The sequence below is a fragment of the Physeter macrocephalus genome, chromosome 20 (assembly GCF_002837175.3).
Source record: "Physeter macrocephalus isolate SW-GA chromosome 20, ASM283717v5, whole genome shotgun sequence".
Classification (NCBI taxonomy): domain Eukaryota; kingdom Metazoa; phylum Chordata; class Mammalia; order Artiodactyla; family Physeteridae; genus Physeter; species Physeter macrocephalus.
Window position 1 is genome coordinate 20,752,004 of NC_041233.1, and position 22,714 is coordinate 20,774,717.

The 22,714-nt window shown below is 39.0% G+C and overlaps 1 protein-coding gene and 1 pseudogene across 1 annotated transcript in view; one reads left to right on the plus strand and one right to left on the minus strand.

The window, feature by feature from the left end:
• Positions 1-2,372, plus strand: part of LOC102993916 (60S ribosomal protein L35a-like) — a 4,954-nt pseudogene extending 2,582 nt beyond the window's left edge.
• RUFY2 (RUN and FYVE domain containing 2) overlaps positions 1-22,714 on the minus strand; it is a 78,900-nt gene that overhangs the window by 43,620 nt on the left and 12,566 nt on the right. Inside the window, 3 exon segments of the mRNA XM_055080956.1 lie at positions 3,191-3,308; positions 7,181-7,354; positions 17,102-17,270. Of these exon segments, the coding sequence (XP_054936931.1) occupies positions 3,191-3,308; positions 7,181-7,354; positions 17,102-17,270 (461 nt within the window).

The window sequence follows — 22,714 nt, forward strand, 5'->3', positions numbered from 1 at the left end:
GCACAGGGAGATCAGCTCGGTGCTTTGTGACCACCTAGAGGGGTGGGATAGGGAGGGTGGGAGGGAGGGAGACTCAAGAGGGAAGAGATATGGGAACATATGTATATGTATAACTGATTCACTTTGTTGTAAAGCAGAAACTAACACATCATTGTAAAGCAATTATACTCCAATAAAGATGTTAAAAAAAAAAAAAGTCATGTACCACAATGTTCCGTGCAGCATTATTTACAACGGCCAGGACATGGAAGCAACCTAAATGTCCATCAACAGAAGAATGGATAAAGAAGATGTGGCACATATATACAATGGAATATTACTCAGCCATAACAAGGAACGAAATTGAGTTTTTGTAGTGAGGTGGATAGACCTAGAATTTGTCATACAGAGTGAAGTCAGAAAGAGAAAAACAAATACCGTATGCTAACGCATGTATATGGAATTTTAAAAAGCAGTATGGATGAACCTAGTGGCAGGGCAGGAATAAAGATGCAGATGTAGAGAACAGACAGACTTGAGGGCACAGAGGGGAAGGGGAAGCTGGGACAAAGTGAGAGAGTACCACTGACATATATACACTACCACATGTAAAATGGATGGCTAGTGGGAAGCTGCTGCATAGCACAGGGAGATCAGCTGGATGCTTTGTGACCACCTAGAGGGGTGGGATGGGAGGGTGGGAGGGAGGCTCAAGAGGGAGGGGATATGTGGATATATGTATGCATATGGCTGATTCACTTTGTTGTACAGCAGAAACTAACACAACATTGTAAAGCATTTATACTCCAATAAAGATGTAAAAAAAACCCTGAAGGTGTTTGTGCTCAAGATGAAAACGAATTCTGTGTAGGCAAGAGATGTGCTGATGTGTACAAAGCAAAAACTAACACAGTAACTCCTTGTGGCAAACTGAACAAAACCAGCCATCTGGGGAAAGGTGACCTGTGCTCATGTTAACAGTGGCATGGTTTGCACCAAATTCTGAAGCAACCTTCCTGCTAAGGTCATTGGACAGAATCGGTGTGATGCTATACCCCTCAAGGATTTAAACTTATTGAAAAGTAAATAAATAAAAGTGTGGATTTGTTCTCCTGCTAAAAAAAATTTAATCTCATATCTCTCTTATCCAAATTCTTATCATTTAGTAAAAATAAAACCAAGTTTTACAAAACATGTATGACTTTTTTTTTTTTTTTTTTTTGCGGTACGCGGGCCTCTCACTGCTGTGGCCTCTGCCGTTGTGGAGCACAGGCTCCGGACGCGCAGGCTCAGCGGCCATGGCTCACGGGCCCAGCCGCTCTGCGGCATGTGGGATCTTCCCGGACCGGGGCACGAACCCGTGTCCCCTGCATCAGCAGGCGGACTCTCAACCACTGCGCCACCAGGGAAGCCCATGTATGACTTTTTTAAAGAGAAATACATCATTCACACTTTTATGTTTTCTTATGCAGAGAACATTTTGGCAGGTAATGTGGGAGGAAACTTAATCTTCACTTCAAACAGCTAACAAATTTCTTATGGCTTAACATTTTATTTTATTTTATTTATTTAATTTATTTATTTTTACCACCCACCCACCTCGGGCTTAGCATTTTTTGGGGGGGGGGGTCTTAGCATTTTAATGAATATTATTTTTCAGAAAACATTTTTTTACTTTTGTAGAGTTTGGCTTTTTAAAAACAATATGAACATGTATTTTCATATTAAAATGAAACCAAATCTTATATTTCTCTTTTTGAGAGTTAAATTCCCCTTTTCCTCTCTTTGTTCAAAATTGCTACACCTTATATACCATTATAAGAAATATGAAGTGTGAACATCACTTGCTATTTAATTCTAAAAACTGGGTTTAAATCCTGGCTCTGCCACTTAGTAACTGTAACTTCTTTGATCTTTACTTTTCACATCTATACAATTATCATGATAAAAATCTCTACCCTAAGGTTGATTTAAGCGCTAAATGAGATAATTCATGTAAAACAATTATCCTGTTACCCTGATACAGTACTCAATGAATAGTAGCTATTTACTTTTATCACTCAATTAAGTACAACTTGCAAACATATGGATGTTGTGATAACAGAAAACACTACCATATTCCCTATAACATACAAAACCCTAAATTGTAAAGCTAAGAGAAAGCAAACTGATAATCTGACAAAAAATGGTAAGCATAAAAAAAAAGTTATCTCATTCACAAGAATTAAGATAAACTAAAGTAAGCTCTTCTATCTTAATCACACCCTGAAGAATATAAGACGTTAGCCTTAACAGCAAAAAACCTGCAAAAAATTTTCAACACTCATGAGTCACTAGTTAGAACATTCAGCTTTTAGGACATTTCATATACAGTTTTTCCTCAGTATTTGTGGGGTATTGGTTCCAGGACCCCCTCAGATACCAAAATCCATGGATACTCAAGTCCCTTATATAAAATGGCATAGTATTTTGCATATAACCTATGCGCATCCTCCCAGATACTTTAAATCATCTCTAGATTACTTACAATAACTAATACAAAGTAAATACTATGTAAATAGTTGCCAGGGTGTGGCAAATTCAAGTTTTGCTTTTTGAAACCTTCTGAAAAAAATTTTTTTGAATATTTTTGATCCAAAGTTGGTTGTATCTGCAGATGCAAAACCCACAGATATTGAGGGCTGGCTGCACCTTCATCTAGTCAAACAGGCAGATGACAATATAGATCCCAATTTTAAGAATAAAAAAAAGTAATTTGCACAAGTCCTGTGGTACATAAATGGCTTATCAGAGAACTCAAATCTCCTGAGACTTTGCCCTGGCTTTAGCTTAAATCAGTCTTCAAATAGCACAACTGCCTACTACTGCAAATTAGCTTAATACTCAGGAAACAGAAATGCATTATTGATACATCCTATCTTAAAAGAACTTGCCTATTTCCTGCAATACAATGCAGAATTTAAGTAAGTGATATGAGTGACTATAATGATAGCAGTATAAAAGAAACAGCACTTAATTCTTATTGAAGGGGCTAAGAAAAATTTCATAAAGGAAATGAAATTTGAGCTGAGCCATAAAGAATAAACAGAATTTTATTAGAAGAGAATGCAAGAAGGCTGCGAGAAGATAATAAACTAGACTGTGAGGTACTTTTAAGGAACAGTAAATATACTTCTATGGTGAGGGAGGAACAAGTAATAAAATTACTTACTTAAGACCAGGTAAATCCCGGACACTAGCTCCTATTTCCTCTGCTTCTGGGTACAGCTTCTCCACCAGTTCCAAAGGGCCCCATATAGTTTTGTTATAACTCAAAAATGATTTTCTTACTTTAAAAAGAAAATATAATGCATGTAACTTCAACTTACAAAACTGTAGTAACCTCATGTTAAATACTTAGTTTCAACATTGCTAACTTAACATACAATTATTCAGAGACCTTTCCTCTCTTATCACTACACAGCCCTGTTGATCAGGAGCCTGTTCATCAGGATTCTGATATTCTCCCTATCAGAAATATGCACCTTGGTCATTTTTCCATATCAGAAATATGCAAGTAGGTAATTAAAGTAGAAGAACAACTAGGCTCATTCTTTTTTTTTTAAACTTTCTTTTTTTAATAGATATTTATTTATTTTATTTTGCGCAGGCTTCTCGATAGCTGTGGCGCACAGGCTCAGTCGTTGCAGCGCATGGGCTCTGTAGTTGGTGGCGTGAGGGGTCCAGAGCACACGGGCTCTCTAGTTGTGGTGGGCAGGCTCAGCAGTTGCAGTGCATGGGCTTAGTTGCCCTGCGGCATGTGGGATCTTCGTTCCCTGACCAGGGATTGAACCGGCGTCCCCTGAATTGCAAGACCAATTCTTAACCACTGGACCACCAGGGAAGTCCCATAGGCTCATTCTTTACCAGTACAAAAATAAGACTGGTGGCCCTAGCAGGCTGATCTTTACCAGTTTATTCAATAAACCAAGGACAAACAGTTATTTTACTTTTAAACACAAAAAATTGTGACTTTACTTTTCCTTTTATTTGAATGTGAGATTCGGGTAATATAAAACCATGAAATCACTATGTTTCCTTCTAATACTGACCAGATCTCCTGTAGATCCAGTGTGCCTATCATATGCACCACCCAAAAGCCAGCAAGATAGGCAAGTTTTCCTTGGGGGAGAAAAATCAATCAGCACAAAGTAGCTTTATAATGGTTAATCAAGATAGGCATTTGACTGTTAGGATATGCCTCATGATATTTTGGGAAGTAAAGGAAAATATATTCAGAAAAGAGTTTAAAATGTAACTATCATGGCCATCATTTGGCAAATTCCATTTCAGCAGGCTGGGGGAAAATAAAGACCTATGTTACTGCTATTTTTTTTTTTTAATAAAATGGAAGTTTTTCAAAAAGCAAATTAAAACTCAAGGCCTGAGATAAGACTGTTGACTTCCTGATGTATTAAAAGAAGTATTCAGAGACTGAGAATATCAAGAGTAGGCAAAAATGTGGGGAACCAAACACATTCACTGTTGTTTGATTAATCAGTGAAGCCTTTACAGACATCAGTTACCTATATCCTTTGACCCAATAATTCTACCCCTAAGAATCCTAAAGAAATCTTAGCATGTGTGTATAAACATATATATCCAAAGATGTCCTTACAGAATAATTTTAATAATAAAAAACTGGAAACACCTAAGTGTACATTAAGAGGAAAGTAGTTAAATAAGTCATGGTATACATATACTATGAAATATTTTACAGCCATTAAAAATGTGATAAAGATCTCTATGTAAATGGCAAAATCTCCAAACCATACCATTAGGTTTTCTTTTTTTTAAATAGGGAAAAAAAGAAAGTCACAGAATAATACAGCATGATTTTATTTAGAGTAAAAGAAAACATCACCTATAATTGAATTTAAAAAAGAAAGAAAGAAAAACTGAAAAGAGCTGGAAGAATGACAAAGATTCCTTTAGAGAGATGAATGGAAGAGAATGAAGGGAAATTATGTTTTTGCTCCATGTGCTTCTATGTTGTTTGATTCATGTACAAAAAGAACATATTTCACTATTATATATAATTTTTTAAATTATTTTAACTCTAATTAAAGAAAAAGTGGAATCTGAAAAAACAAAAAAACCAAACTCATAGATACACAGAACAGATTGGTGGTTGCCAGGGTTGGAGGGTGGGAATGGATGAAATGGGTAAAGATGGTCAAAAGGTACAAACTTCTAGTTATAAAAGAAGTCCTGGGGACGTAATGTACATAATGACTACAGTTACTGTACTGTAGACTGTATTGTATATCTGAAAGCTGCTAAGAATAAATCTTAAAAGTTCTCATCACAGAAAAAAAATCTTGTAACTATGTGTGGTAATGGATGTTAACTAGGTTTATTGTGGTGATCATTTCACAATATATAAAAATACTGAATCGTGTTGTACCCATTAAACTAATACGTTATATATCAATTATATCTCAATAAATATAAACAAATTTTAATTTAAAAATGAATACATTAATAACATCACATATAGGGTTTCTCAAATTTCGATGCCAAAGCTCCTTCTCAGTTTAAAATACATTTTATTAAAACCATGTTTAGGTAAATCTCCTCTTTTGCTTTTCACATTTACCCCTACTCTCATGTGCCATAGTCAGAAACTCCCCCTAAGTGTGCATCAGCAGATGAATGGATAAAGAAGATGTGGTATATATACACAATGGAATATTAGCCATAAAAAATAATGGAATAATACCATTTGCAGCAACACGGATGGACCTAGAGATCATCATACTAAGTGAAGTAGTCAGTCAGAGAAAGACAAGTATCATATGATATCACTTATATGTGGAATCTAAAAAAATGATACAAATGAACTTACTTACAAAAGGGAAATAGACTCAGAGACATAGAAAACAAATTTATGGTTACCAAAGGGAAAAGAAGGGGGGGATAAATTAGGAGTTTGGGATTAAAACATACACAGTACTATACATAAAACAGACAACCAATAAGGACCTACTGTATAGCACAGGGAACTATACTCAATATCTTGTAATAACCTATAATGGAAAAGAATCTAAAGAAGAATATAGATATATAAAATATACATATATATTATATATATATATAACTGAATCACTTTGCTGTACACCTGAAACTAACACAATATTGTAAATCAACTATATTTCAATAAAATTTTTTTTAAAAAAAGAACTTTCCAACTTACCCAGGCTTCTGGTATACCAACATAAAAGCAAGCTTCTCTTCCTTTTTAATAGTCACCTTAGTACACAACTCTTACATAGCCCTCTACACAGCTCTGATTATATGAACCAGAGATCAAAGTAGTTACTATAAGTAAAAGAACAGTAATATGATACAAACACATAAAAATAATTCAATATGAAATGTACACATGAATACAATATCCACTGCTATCATCACTTTCAGGGAGCACTCACATTTCTACAATAACCCAATCCAGAAGACAATTTTTCTAGATATGTTTCCATGCACCAAGGAGGTTCATATTTTAACAATCAACTATTTTAATGTATTTGTTCAAGAGAGCTCAAACTAGTAATTATAGTTCATACCAGAATCACCAAGCTTAAAATTTTCTATATAACTCTATAGTTGTCCTAGAAAATGGAAATCAGCTCAGAGTATGTTGAAAACATTTTTAAATCAAATACACTTTTTACAGGGACTTCCCTGGTTGTCTAGTGGTTAAGAATCCACCTTCCAACGCAGGGGACGTGGGCTCAATCCCTGGTCAGGGAGCTAAGATCCCACATGCCACAGGGCAACTAAGCCGGCGTGCCGGGACTACTGAGCCTGAGTGTTCTGGAGCCCGTGCGCCACAACTAGAGAAGCCTATGTGCCGCAACAAAGAGCCGGCATGCTGCAACTAAGACCCGATGCAGCCAAATAAATAAATAAATTGCTTTTTTTTTTTAAACAAAAGAGTATACAAATACACTTTTTACAAAACACTAACAACTAAGGATTTTCTGAAGACCACCCATTAGAAAACATAAAGTAGTAGGGTATTTTCTCCTCAAACCAACCCACCCAGTATTTTTAAAGTAACAGTAATTATGGCCTCAAAAAAAAATCACATTTTCAAGGATATTTAAGATGGGAGGGGGAGATTCTATAGTTGGTTTTTTTAAAAAAAATCTCACAATACCTTTAAGACCATGTTTCAGACAATGTTCCATTACAACGAAGAACTGCTGCAAAGGGGGATAATCAGAATCCAAAGTGCGGCCAAAGCTTAGAGCAGATTCAATGAGTCCTTTAATACTGAGTTTAGCCATGTTTAACAAGTTTGCTCTCTCTACAGCTGTAGGGTCTTTTGTAGCTGAAAGCACAAGAAAGGAGTCCAACATCACTTGCAAAGAACTGACATTGTAAACTATACAAACCCTTTCCTTCCCCTGTAAAACCAACAGTGGTTTGTTTTTCCTTGGTGGACAAGTAAGTCTTCCTAACATACACCCCTAGTTAACTTCTTTTTATGTCTCTCATGCATACCATAGAACAATGCTCACTCCAGCCAAAGTTTATGAATTATTCTCAAGAGTCTGCAAATTGGCTATTCTAGGGTATTTATTTTACTTTTGTGGTACCTCTTCAGGGAGACTGAGTTTTTTTAAATCTTTCTCTGGAGCTAAGAGTAACAGACAACATGTTTAAGGGTCTCATGCAAAGGCAGACAGCAGGAACCATCAAAGATGAATTCAAAAGCAAAAAAATGTTCAGAATAAACTGGCAATAAAACGTAGTTAAAATTCTAAGATTCCAATTTCACCCATAACAAACATGACAGGTAAATAAAATAGGGGGCACAAGAGAAGCCATTCAACTCTCACTCATTTTAACCCTCTTTCTATCTTGTCTCTTTTCATTGCAATTGTAGTTCTGTATTGCAGGACTCCTTTATTTTCCCAGAGGAAATAAAAGCAGGGTCCAATTTCACCTTAAAGTTCCCTGACCTTCCACACAGCTGATCCAGTTGAATATCAAGGTAATCGATACATTTTTTAAAAACTGATTTTACCTGATACTTCCAATTCACAAAAATTTTTTCTTTCCCACAAATTTTATTCTCAGTTTTCTTATAAATTCAGATGCTTCCCCATACTCTCATCACTGTTGTGACTGGCAGAAATATTTTCAGCAAACACAGATGCCAAAATGAAGTGTAAAAAAATAACGCACTTAGTATACTGTCTCATAATCCCTGACAAATTTACTAGTCCAAGTAAACCAAATGTCCGTTTTTGCTTCCCTGGACAAAAAGTCCAGGGTTCCCAATGATCTAGTATTTTACTTCTGACCACAGATAGCCAGGCGTGAAGCGTGACACTGAATCCTAAGCAACTTAAAATGCAGTCACAACTGCTACGACCAAGCTAGCTGGTGGAGAATCTCCGCACAAGACATCATTGCTTCAAATCTGCATCGTGGTATGACTCCCTCTTTTTTCGGGGACGAAACCAGTCGATGTTTCATAATCTGCAGCAATTCTCATTTTTCTTAACAGTGCCCATCACAATCCGTAATGTACGATGCGACAACCAGACAAAGGGCGCCTTTATAACTGCTCGAAGGTAGGTCCTGGTGGGCGCCGGCAGCTCCCGAGTAGAGGAGCGTTTGCACCCCAGTCGCGCCCCGCCCGGGCTGCGGCCCCCACAGGCGCCCAAGGGCCGGTTCCCGCATCTTGCCTGTAGAGCCCCTTCCCTGCCTCCCTGCCTCCCAGGCCAGCAAGGCTGCCCAAGGGCTCGGGGCGCCCCCAACACCCTCACGGAGGGCTCACCCGGGGTCCTGCGCGGCATCGGTGCCCCTCTCCCGCCCTCGGCGTCTGGAACCCAAGCCCAAACCTGTGACGCTTCCCTCCGCCACCCCCAAACCTGAAAAGTCATCGCCCGTCCCCGACCCGGGAGCTGCACCCCGGCCGGTCCTGTTCTCGCTCCCCGTAAGCCGACGGACCACCAAACCTCTGCCCTTAGGCCCCTGAACGGGGAAGGGGGCGGGGGGGGGAACGAGGGGCGGCCGCGCGTTGCCATGGCGACCGCGGGCGCCCCTGCGTCCCCGGCTGCCCCCGCCCAGGCCCAAACCCGGGTTCGGACCCCAGTCCCGACCCCGAGGCCTCCATGCCACACCACCAGTCCTCCTGGCCCGGCCGAGCCCTCGGCCCAGCACAGAGGGCCGGGCATCCGCTCTCGGCCTGCTCCCCTTACCCATGGCGGCGGCGGCGGCGGCGCGGTCTCGGGTGGGGACTCCCTGGGCCCCGCCAGCAGCTCCCTTCAGGCGAGCGGCGGCCGCCACGGCGTCTGCGACCAGGCCCGCTGCGGCCCACAGCGCTCCCGGCGGCGGGAGGACGGCCGGGCGGTCCCGCGGCGCCCGAGAGGGGCGGGGGGCCGCGGAACCTGAAGCCGGCAGCGGAGAAATCCGCCCTCTCTGAGCCACTTCGGGTCCAGCCGGAGCGGAAGGAGAAGGAAAAGGAGCGTGAGGAGGACCTCGCGTTGAGGAGCAGGAGGGCGAAACCTGGTCTCTCACCCTGAGGGCCTCGCCGGAGCGCTAGGGCTGCATTTCCAAGGGGATGCGAGTCACGTGCAAACGTTTTCATCCACTGGGTCCGGCTGGGTTTAATCGAACCCACCTGACCGCTTCCCTTCTTCACCAACTAACTCGCAGGGGACCAAAAGAACGTAGAAAACCTGAAGCAATTAACAGTAGGCAGAAATCTACTAAAACTGTTAGCCCAAATCACGATACTTAAACCAGTGAATTCACTGGTTTATAAAAAGCAACGAGGAATGGTCTCAGTAATCGAGGGAAAGGTGCAGAGATAAAGCCAGCGTTTTCTCATTTCAGGGAGTAAAAACTCCCGTGGTGGGGCTTCACTGGTGGCGCGGTGGTTGGGAGTCCGCCTGCCGATGGGTGGGACACGGGTTCGTGCCCCGGTCCGGGAGGATCCCACATGCCGCGGAGCGGCTGGGCCCGTGGGCCGTGGCCGCTGAGCCTGCGCGTCCGGAGCCTGTGCTCCGCAACGGGAGAGACCGCGGCGGTGGGAGGCCTGCGTACCGCAAAAAAACTCTCGTGATCAGATGACACTAGGTTTAAGTTATATCAGTTTGGGGAAACTGAGCTATTACCTAGTTAGATAAGCAATTGTTTTGGTTTTTTTTTAAATATATTTTTAAATTTATTTATTTTATTTTTTATTTTTAGCTGTGTTGGGTCTTCGTTGCTGCATGCGGGCTTTCTCTAGTTGCGGCGAGTGGGGGCTACTCTTCGTTGTGGTGCACGGGCTTCTTATTGCAGTGGCTTCTCGTTGCAGAGCACCAGCTCTAGGTATGTGGGCTTCAGTAGTTGTGGCGCGTGGGCTTCAGTAGTTGTGGCGCGTGGGCTTCAGTAGTTTTGGCGCATGGGCTTCAGTAGTTGTGGCGTGCAGGCTCTAGAGTGCAGGCTCAGTAGTTGTGGCTCACGGGTTTAGTTGCTCCGCGGCATGTGGGATCTTCCCAGACCAGGGCTTGAACCCGTGTCCCCTGCATTGGCAGGCGGATTCTTAACCACTGCGCCACCAGGGAAGCCCAGCAATTGTTAAAACAGTGGCCGAGTTAGAAATAGACTGATATTTCGAGGAAATGGAGTGATGTTTATCTCTTCATCACATTGGCCAGCATACAGTTCTATTATGTTTCTTTACTTCTTTTGGTTTTTAATTTTCTTTATTGTGAGATAATCATACATGGATAAAAATTTATAAAGCATATATACATTTAAAGAATCATAAAGTGAACAGCTGGGAAAACACCACCAGATCAAGAGAGCATAGAACAGGAGAGTCATCCTCCCTGGGGGAAAGGCCTTTAGCCACAATCCCCCTAGAAGTATTAATAAATACGATTCTGACTTCTATGACAATTGTTGCCTTGCTTTTCTGCATGTTGTACCACGTATGTGCCCCTAATCCGTGTAGTTTATTTTTGCCTGTTTACAAACTTTTCACAAATGGAATAACATTACGAACATTACTTGTTTCTTTTGTTCAACATCATCCATGTCCATGAGGAGTTTCCAGGTTAGGGTGTTTTCAGGTTTACATACTTACTGGTCCCTATGTGCAGGAGAGCCTCTAGGGCATGTAAATAAGAATACAATTACTAGAAATCAGGTATGCCTTTCTTTAAATTTACTAGATAATGCCAAACTGTTTTCAAAATTTCTCATAATTTACACTCCTATCAGCAGTGTTGTTTTTCTGTTGCTGTGTCCATTCTAATGCTTAGAATTTTGAGGATTTCTTCATTTTTTGCGTCTTGTGGGTAGGTGATTGCATGGCAGGTTTGTTTTTTATTTATCTCATTACTGATGACATTGAGCACTTTACCTATGTTTACTATTTGGAATTTCACTTTTGCAAAGAAATGGTGCCTGTTTTTCTATTGACTTACCTTTTTCTTATTGGCTTGTGCAAGTTACTTAATATTCTACATACTAATTTGATGTCAGTTATGTGTTGCCACTATCTTCTGGCTAATTTTTTTCTCTCCTTATGGCAACCGTTGATTGTTGATAAGTTCTTAATTTTCTTGTAGTGAATTTATAGTTTATGCCTTAGTGTCTTAAGAAATCCTCCTTATTCCAAGGTCATGAAGATACTCTCCTTTAAGAATTACATAGTTTTGGGACTTCCCTGGTGGTCCAGTGGTAAAGAATCCGCCTTCCAATGCAGGGGACACAGGTTCGATCCCCGGTTGGGAAACTAAGATCCCACATGCCGTGGGGCAACTAAGCCCACGTGCCACAACTACTGAGCCTGTACGCCTCAACTAGAGGGCCGACGTGCCACAAACTACAGGGCCCACGCGCTCTGGAGCCCATGCACCCTGGAGCCTGCATGCCACAACTAGAGAAGAGAAAACCTGCACACCACAACTAGGGAGAAGCCCACGCGACCAAACGAGCGCCGCGACCAGAGATCCCACATGCCACAACGAGGACCCGATGCAGCCAAATAAATAAATATATTTTTAAAAAGAATTACATAGTTTTGCCTTTAATATTTAGGCCTGTTAGTGCACCCAGAATTAATTTTAGTGATGATGTGAGATAGGGTTAAATTTCATTTCTTCAACTATCCCATTACCCTTTCACCATTCATCTTCCATGCCCATGAGCATGGAAGTGAAGCTCAATGAGCATGTATGTGAAGGTCAGTTGCTAGGCCAAAACATCATTTGATCTTCAGAACCACCCCATGAGGAATGAATTATTTACCTCTTTTACAGATGGAACTAACCTCAAAGATTAAATAACTTGCCCCAAGTCACAGTACTATTAAGGAACAGAGCCAGAATCTGAACCAGTACAAAACTAGCCTCAATTTTCATAATGTCAAAATACATCTGTGGTTTTTACAGTGTTTGAAGGAGCCTAAAACTGATGACAAGTCTAACCCCTTCCACCATCTTGCTGTTAAACATTGAAATGACTGACTTGTTCATTTTTCTCTTCTGCAAATGATGAGTAAAAAAGGAGGGATTGTGTTCCAAGTGCATTTAGAAAAGCAAATAATGTTAAGTATATGTTTATTTATTTTATAAAACCATGAGAAAAAAGGAAAGGAGCTTTATTTTCTGGATTGCTTTCTCTCCAGTGACTTTATAGGTAACATGTAGGAAAGAAATTTAGTTCAGTAACAGACCAGCTTTCTTTAAAGCAAAAAATATTTCTTCCTTTGAGGAAGATGTTCTTAAACTCCAAAATACATATTTGCTGGATACTCTAGCCACCTTGTATTGAACAGAATTGGAATTAGGGTGTATGTTTAAAACCTATTACACTTAATAGGTTTAAACTAGAATATTAATCTGTTCTAAGCTCTTAATGTACTAAAACTAAGAATCTAGGTTTTTAAATGTACAGATATAATCATGTAACAAAATACTGTTTTTTAAAAACTCATCACATACTGAAATATAAGGATGAAATTGAATGATGTCTAAAATTTGCTTTAAAACATGTCAGCAAAGAAAAGAAGGTTGAAAACAATTGCTGCAAAATCTAACTGTTGAATATGGGTGATGGGTATATAGGAGTTCATTATACTACTTTTGTGTTTTAAAAAGTTTTGTAATAATGTTTTAAAGCTCCTCATAAAAAGAAAGCTAGTTAAAGCCTTAAAAATAATTTTTATGTAAAAATCTTTCATAATAATCCAAAGCAGTATCTATATAAGAGCCAAGAGTCAGGAAAGGCAGACTTCACCCCCTGGGTCCATCTTGGTTCATACTTTCCAGGATCATGAGTTCCAATCATCCAAGGGTCAGTGGTGACTTGAGTGAAGTTGGATGGGCCTATCCTCTTAGCTATAAGCAGTCTTTTTAATGAGCAAAGCTGTCCACTGAATCTCCATAGACCAGCTGGTCATATCATGCCACAAGGTTTCCAGCTGGCCTGAGATGTGATTTGCTTACAGTAACAATTGTAATGCTTTTTTTCCTTTTTGGCTGCACTGTGTGGCTTGTGGGATCTTTGTTCCCTGACCAGGGATTGAACCCCAGCCCTTGGCAGTGAAAGCGTGGAGTCCTAACCACTGGACTGCCAGGGAATTCCCAACAATTGTAATGCTTCTAAACATTTGTATAGCACCTGGAAAATGTACACAACACTGAATGGGAAACACATAGTACCTGGGAAAATTGCTGAATTACTAATCAGAACATCTGGGTTCTAGCAATGACTTGCCCAGAGCCATATGCTAACGTGAAATATCTATGCTAGGTACTCTGCAGGGTTTAATTCAATTGAGAGAATATCTATGAAAATTATAAAGCATACTATGTATTATTACCGCTGCTAAAACAGTAAGTGGTATAAAGCTACATATAAAGACGGAAATAGTTCTTTTTGGAAGGAAAAAAAATCAGAAAAGGCTTTTTGGAGAAGGTAGCATACTAGTCTTTCAGTCTGGGTGAAGTTGCATAAATTGTATTGGAGAAATAGACAAATATAGATAGAGGATACAACAAACAAGAAAAAAGACATGTATAGGGAAGAGCAAAAATAGTAATTAGGGAATTCCCTGGCAGTCCAGTGGTTAGGACTCTGCACTTTCACTGCCATGGGCCCAGGCTGGATCCCTGGTCAGGGAATTAGGATCCCACAAGCTGTGCAGTGTGGCCAGAAAAAAAAAAGTACATTAGAACAAATATGCAAAGAAATATTGGAGAATGACCTCCATTACAAACCACACGTTCCAACATATTAGTGGGATATGAAAGAATGTTAGTAGGTTGCAACCAGCTTTCTTTTTTTAAATTAATTAATTGATAATTTTTGGCTGTGTTGGATCTTCGTTGCTGTGAGCTGGCTTTCTCTAGTTGTGGCAAGCGGTGGCTACTCTTTGTTGTGGCGCGCGGGCTTCTCCATTGCGGTGGCTTCTCTTGCTACGGAGCACGGGCTCTAGGTGCGTGGGATTCAGTAGTTGTGGCACGCGGGCTCTATAGAGCACAGACTCAGTAGTTGTGGCGCACGGGCTCAGCAGTTGTGGCTTGCGGGCTCTAGAGCGCAGGCTCAGTAGTTGTGGTGCACGGGCTTAGTTGCTCCGTGGCATGTGGGATCTTCCCGGCCAGGGCTCAAACCCATGTCCCCTGCACTGGCAAGCAGGTTCTTAACCACTGCGTCACCAGGGAAGCCCCGCAACCAGCTTTGTTTTTAATAGAATAGTGGTAAATATTAGGGTATATAACATATAAAAAGGGTAAATATTTTGTTAAAGTACTGTTTAAGGTGCACGCACATACATATGTTCATGCTGAGTCATGATGCAAAATGTGTTTCTTGTTGTGGGTTGTGGCAATTTTTATTCTTAAGCACCAGTTCAGAGTATCATACCCCAAACTACCAGTAGTTATAACTAAATGATAAGATTACAAAGAAATTTAATTTTCTAAAATTTGTAGCGTTTGAAATTCTCACTAAAATCATGTTACTACTCTATAATTAGACAGAAAAAAAAATTTAAAGAAAGAAAATTATGCCAAGACTCTTAAACTCAGAAAATGTGAGGTAGATGGTGTCCTTGACAGAAATAGAGATTACAGAGGAAGGCATTAGATGAAGATGGAAATTTACATTTTGTATGTGCTGACTCGGAAGTGCTCACAGAAGACTCTGAAGGCAGGAGCTGGAACACAGATATAACTAGAATTCAGAAGACATGGTGGGGTATACACATTTGGTAAACAGCTACATAGGTGATGGTTGGAGCCAGTGACTGTCCAAGGAGGACCAGACCAAACATAGAGCTCTGGGAAAGACCCGACTCTAGAGAGTGAGAGACGAGGAAGAAAAGAAAGGAATCAGAGGAGGCAGCAAGAGAGGTAAGGAGGCAGGAACTCTGAATTGATTTTCAGGAATGGGGCCACTGGAATGGCTACACTGTCATCACATCCTGGCTTTACACTATAAGGAAGACCTTGTCTAGGATAATGGTGCTTTTGATCTGGACCTGCACAAAGTGACTGCCCAATAACATTAGAGACTGGTAGCCACTGCTGTCTTAGTCCTTGGCATGGATGTCATGCTTAAACTGCACTATTAGCAATTTGATGGCCCAGTCTGGGTTTGACTTACAGCTCACCCCAAGCCTCCAACTCACAGCATCTTATTTATAAAAGACGAATCCTAACTCTTTCAACTAAGTGGCTAGACTCTTGTAATCAAGACAGAGTCCCAAATGACAAGAAACACGGAACCCCTCCCAGGGCTCTTCTTCCACAGGGCTTTGCAGGCCATACAAATCTGTAAAGCAACCACTGATTGAACCAAAAGAATTTACATTATTCATCTCACTCCCAGGAACTGAAATTATCTTCAGTTCCTTCCTGTTATATAACTTCATGATATCTGACCAATATTTAAGCCTTATCTCTGTAAACTTCCTAGTTTTTCCTGTCTAATCCATAGTATCTCCATGATCAACTCCATCCTGTGTGTCCTTCATAAATCTCTTTATAATGTCAACATTCCTTGGTTTCAGCTTTAGAGTATTATCAGTATTTCAGTTCTCAATACTGGAAAAAATGGTGGACAACCCTGAGCTTAATTATTATTTAGTATTAATAATTGACACAGTAAGATCTAACAGTAAGAGAACAATTTATTTAATAAAATCTTCAAGTAATAATTTTTTAAAAACATGTGAGGTAGAGGCAGCAATTCTTAACATATTTAACATTCATTAAAAAAAAATTTGAGAGAAATGAGAGATTTCCCTGCCAAAGATGAATACACTAAGGTTAAAATTGGTCACAATATAAGTAATCAAGCACTTTGAGGTAACTGTTTTACAAAACATTTTTATACCGGAAGAGAAAATTGAGAAATGCCCTAAAACAAAGGGGCATATGAACATGAATAAGTGAAAATAGGAATATACCTTTTTAATTTGTCATCAATTCAGCAAACAAAATTTCTTCTCAAAAGAACAGTAGGCATTATTTTCTTTTACTAGAATACTGAAAAGTGAAAATAACAAGTGGGAGAGTAAGGAGAATCAGAAATTAACTGGAAATAATACATTTATCAGTGATAATTTAAAAGACTAGGTTTAAAGTGAAAACATCTCTGATATGAGAAAGCAAAAGTCAGGAAAAAAACCAGCAGAATGGCCTTTGAATCAGGGACCTCAAAATACAGAAAAACGTCTTATGTTCTCATCATCACAAGATTGTCCTTAAATGACAAAAGCAAATCAGTTTTCTTACCTAATCTTTCAAATAAACAAAATATGATAAAAAATCTAAAAGATCAAATTAATCTTCAAAATTTAGACTTAAAGGTTTAAACCTCAGATTGAAAAATGCATCCCATTTTTAAAAGGTGGTAGAAATTTATCAAACTCTAGATCATACAAAAACACGTTTATAATACCTATAAATTTAGACTTTTCAGTTTTGGTTCACCTGTACTAAAAAAATACTATGTTAAATTTTGTATGGTAATAGAACTTATGTTTAACAAGGTTATACCAAAAAATAAATAAAACAAAAAAACTGGAACTCTGAAAGAGTATATTTACATCATTTCTTACCCTTGGGATAAAAGTTATCTTCACATTGTAACCAGGCACTGATTTTACAGCATATCCGGATTATAAATAGGCAACAGAGAAGATCATGATGGTTTGGAAAAAGCAAGGAAAACAGTGCTTTATCTTCTTTGAAAATCACCCAATATATGACAAAGACTTTCATGTTCTCCTGATGGAAGATCAATGATGTAAAATAAATTAAGGAAGATATATATAACACAATGTGGAATTACATAAAAACATATATGACATTATTATCTAACATTCTGTAATTTGGTTTACAGGGCTGCTAAAAAAATTGTAAAGATTTTTATGGCATTCTATGGATAATAATATACTTAAGCAATATGGTTTACATATCTTAGCCTGAGACCTACATATAATTTTTTAAAGAGATCTATTTTTAAAATAATCTATTAATACAATATGACAAGTAATAATCTCCATTTTTTTTTTTTTTTTTTTTTGTGGTATGCGGGCCTCCCTCTGCTGCGGCCTCTCCCGTTGCGGAGCACAGGCTCCGGACGCGCAGGCTCAGCGGCCATGGCCCACGGGCCCAGCCGCTCCGCGGCATGCGGGATCCTCCCAGACCGGGGCGCGAACCCGGTTCCCCTGCATCGGCAGGCGGACGCGCAACCACTGCGCCAGCAGGGAAGCCCTCCATTTTTAAATATAATACTTTGTCCTAGATATTTTTTTAAAAGGTTATAAACTGAGGGGAGAGGAACCAGAAGGGATAACCAGTTTTCCTAGATGTATTCTAGGAAACATGCACCCTGTTCCTAGGGCAAAAATCAAGTCCCTTTTTTTCCCCTTTCTCATTTCACAAACTATCCTTCTCCACAACCTTCATTATTTTACTTTTTGCTTAAAATCACTTCCTGTGAATTGTTTTCTCTCTTTCCTTTGCAGAATCAGATCTTTTGAAATATGCCCATGGAAAACACGAGACACTGAGTTTTAGTTTATACAAATACATAAACGAAGTACTCACAATAGAACAATCAAATGTGACCATATATAAAACAAAAAGGATATTAATTTTTCTGAGTTTAGATGATAAAGTAGCTTCCCCAAAGGAGGATAGCGGTTTAGTGAGGGCACACATCCCAGGAGAATCAGCTTATGTTTGGCTCTGGTTATAGCAACATTAAGACGTCGCCAATCTTTCAATAGTTCACCAAGCTGAAAGAAATTGTAATTTTCATTTTGAGTTTTCTTATTTATTTGAGTTTTTTGAGCAGTTTTCAAAAACATATACTGCAAAAAAGATTCATCAACACATTTAAAATCCAGACAGTTGGAAAAACTTGCCCACAGTGCCAGCTTCAAGTATTTTATCGTGGGTATGATATCCTAGCCATAATTTTTAATTATTAAATACATATAATAAAAATACATTAAAAATTTAAAATATTAAATATATATAATACAGAATTGAAGTCAGGACTTCCCTGGTGGACCAGTGGTTAAGACCCCATGCTCCCAATGCAGGGGGCCCAGGTTCGATCCCTGGTCGGGGAACTAGAGCCCGCATACCACAACTAGGAGCCCACATGCCGCAACTAAAGATCTCGCACGCAGCAACGAAGATCCCAAGTGCCACAACTAAGACCCAGCACCGCCAAATAAATAAATATTAAAAAAAAAAAAAGAATTGAAGTTATCTCCAATCAGTGTAGCATTTAAAAAAAAATATCTATGAAACAAGCTCTCCATTTCTTTTTTTAAAAATAGATCTTATGTATTTATTTATTTATTGGCTGCATTGAGTCTTCCATTGCTGTGCTCAAGCTTTCTCTAGTTGCAGCGAGCGGGGGCTACTCTTTGTTGCGGTGTGAGGGCTTCTCTTGTTGCAGAGCACAGGCTCTAGGCACGCAGGCTTCAGTAGTTGTGGCACATGGGCTTCAGTAGTTGTGGCTTGCGGGCTCTAGAGCGCAGGCTCAGTAGTTGTGGCACACGGGCTTAGTTGCTCCGCAGCATGTGGGATCTTCCCAGACCAGGGCTCGAACCCGTGGTCCCCTGCATTGGCAGGCGGATTCTTAACCACCACGCCACCAGGGAAGCCCCAGTGTAGCATTGTTTTTAACAGTAATAGAAACTCGTCATAGTAGAAGACTCAGAGGAGTGGTTAAATATACCATGACCCATATATACAGTGGAAAACTATGCATCTGTAAGAACAGAATGAAATCTCTGTGTAATGACATGGAAAGATCTCCAAGCTGTTAAGTGGAAAAAGCAAATCCAGAATAGTGTATATATTACCTTTTGTGCAAAAAAGGAGGGAAATATGAATACTGATTCCTATCTGCTTGCATATACTTAAAGAAACCTAGAAGTTAACCAAAAAAACAAAAACAAAACAAAACAAAAAAACAAAACATGTGATTATCTGTGAGGGTAAGAACTTAGTAGAGGAACAGGGAAGAAGGGAGACTTTCTACTATGTGTATTTTATTTTATTTATTTATTTTTGGCTGCGCAGCGTGGCATGTGGGATCTTAGTTCACTGACCAGGGATCACACCCGCAGCCCTTGCATTGGAAGTGTGCAGTCTTAACCACTGGATGACGAGGGAAGCCCCTCTACTACGTGTATCTTAAAAACCATATGAAGGTATCTCATAGTCAAGAAAAATGAGTCAAGGAGAGATAAAAATGCAAAAAAAAAAAACAAAGCCTGGAATTATCTATAAATTTGAAAGTATATCTAGGGAAGCCTATATGTTTAAAATGCTCCAAACACAATAACCAAGAGGTAGAAGCAACCCAAATGTCCACTGATGGATAAATGGATAAACAAAATGTGGTATATACATGCAGTGGAATAATATTCAGCCTTTAAAAGGAAGGAAATTCTGACACATGCTACAACATGGATGAACCCTGAGGACATTATGATAAGTGAAATAAGCCACTTACAAAAGGACAAATACCGTATGATTCCACTTATATGGAAAATTCACAGAATTCATAAAATTCTGTCAAATTCGCAGAGACAGAAAGTGATTGCCAGGGAAAGGAGAGAGTGGGAATTAGGGAATTGTTCATGGGTATAGAATTTGTTTTGCAAAATGAAAACGTTCTGGAGATGTGTTGCACACACTGTAAATATACTTAATACTTGTGAATTGTACACTAAAAGATAGTTAAGAAGGTGAATTTATGTTATGTGTTTTTTACCACAATTAAAAGAGAGAGGAAAAAAAAAAAAGAGAAGTAAATAATGTCCCAAACATATAAAATACAAATCAGACAACAAAGCAGAAAATACAATTAACTCACAGTTCCATCTTTATTACTTCTAACAAAAGATACTAGAATGATACTTTTGTCTCTTCCTTGGTATTTGTCTACTGTATTAACTTCGACCATCCCAAGAAAAGAATGTGCCAATAAATCATTGATGACTTTTAACTGTTGCCGGTATGGTGCAATGATACCAATATCAGAGGGATTACAACCAGCCTAAACAGAAAAGAACACAATTTAAAGTGAAAAAATCCTGACTTTTGTTATTTAAGCTTTACTAAATTTATTAAATGTTTACATAATGTGCCCAATTGATGTTTATAATACATGTTCCTATCACAAGGAGTAAATACAATTATTGAATTCACTCTAAGGCTACATCCACATTTCCTGAAATGAAATAATTTCCTCAAACATTGTTCCCTTGATATTTAGAAGTTCATGGCAGTATAATGGTTTGTATGCCACCAAAACAGTGTTGCCATACCAAAAAAAGTACAAAGAAATACATTTTACTTTCTGCGATCCTTTACACCAGATGTTTCCAATTGCCAATCATACTGACTTCAGCACTAAATTGAAACAATCAGAATTATGTGATGTTACAAAAAGTTATCCTAAATGGAAACTCAAAATGCCATTACTGTATAAAAAATTACAGGTCTTAGATAAATGTTCTCAAAATAAAAACAATCAGGCTTCATTCCTCTTTATCTTAATAAACAAAAGTTAACTTTAGATCTAAAGTTCCTTGCATTCTAATATTCTATTACTCTGCACCTTAATATTAATTAGCTCTCAAAATTAAATTCTATGTTACCTTAATAAATATTGAGGTCAGGAAAACAACGAGTTTGGCTTCTGTTATATTACTGACACCTCCCTTTTCAACTTGTTCTGGTGCTGGAACCTAAATAGAAAAAATATGCATCCTGCTTGCAAAACAATCTCTGAAGTTAAGAGTACTGTCAGTACACAGGCGGCCATAGAGACGGTATTACCACATGTGGAAACAGATGAAAAATATCTTCATCTTAAAGTTGAAGGTAAAAGAATTAACACAAATGAATGATATTAGTCACTTTCAGAAAGCCACCCAGAGGCAACCCATCTTAAACATGCTACATAGAGTTCAGACTAAAATCTCTATGAAAGCCGACCATACACTGGGCTTCACAAACTTTACTGTGTTATCCCCCATTTTATAGGAATCAAAGGTCAGAAGAGATAAGTAGCCTGCCCAAGCCTCACAATAAATCATGGCACTAGGATTCAAACTTAGATCTGGCTCTACTATCTGTGCCCTTTCCATTTTCTTGTTGATTTTTATACAAATAATGGAGCGATAAGGTTCCCCAGTATCTACCATACTTAGTAGAACTTTCAAAGGATTGTCTTGCTCCTATATCATTCCTAAGTAATAACCTTGATTAATTTTAATACAACTTATTTGGAATGCTGATGCCAAGAAAGAGGAAATGTGAGTAGCAAAAAAGAATCTGAACAATCACTGGTGAGGTTAAAAAATGGTAAATTATAACTAATAAATTAGAGTTGTGGTTTATAAAAGCAGTCATTTGTGAGATAAGTTTATGTGATTAAATATCCCAGAGCCTGCCTGCCCCTAGGTGTTAATTCTTCATCCTGAAACACTAAGGCAATGTCCAAGAGGATGAAAATTCCACCATGGTACACACATGGTAAGGCCCTAGTTTTAACAACCAGCTGGCTCCACCCATCTTAATAACAAGAGATATAACTATTTTAGAATAACATGCATACATATAATTGATCATTATATTTTTATTTGAACTTACATAGACTTCCAAATCAATAATGAGAAGCACCATATAAAACAAACTGTAGGAACATAGGGTCAAAACGTTGTTCTTAGTTCTTAGAAATAAGACTCAAGTCATTTAAAGTCCTTGTGCAGATTTTTTGTTTAATGACAGATTTGCAAAGAGATCTTTAGGTGCATACGGTGGGGGGAGGAGATATATGGGAAATCTCTGTACTTTTAGCTCAGTTTTGCTGTGGAGCTAAAACTGCTCTAGAAAATAAAGTCTATTTTTTTAAAAAAGGTCTTCAAAAGGACATCAATTTATTGTATCTGCTGTCCATTTGTAAACCCAGACCTTTGACAATATCAATGCCAATTTCTTTTTGAGGAAATGTAATTATACAGTTGAGTTCCTTTCTAGCTTTCTGACTTCATAAGTCAGTTTTGGGGCTTCCCTGGTGGCACAGTGGTTGAGAATCTGCCTGCCAATGCAGGGGACACGGGTTCAAGCCCTGGTCTGGGAAGATCCCACGTGCCGCGGAGCAACTAAGCCCGTGCGCCACAGCTACTGAGCCT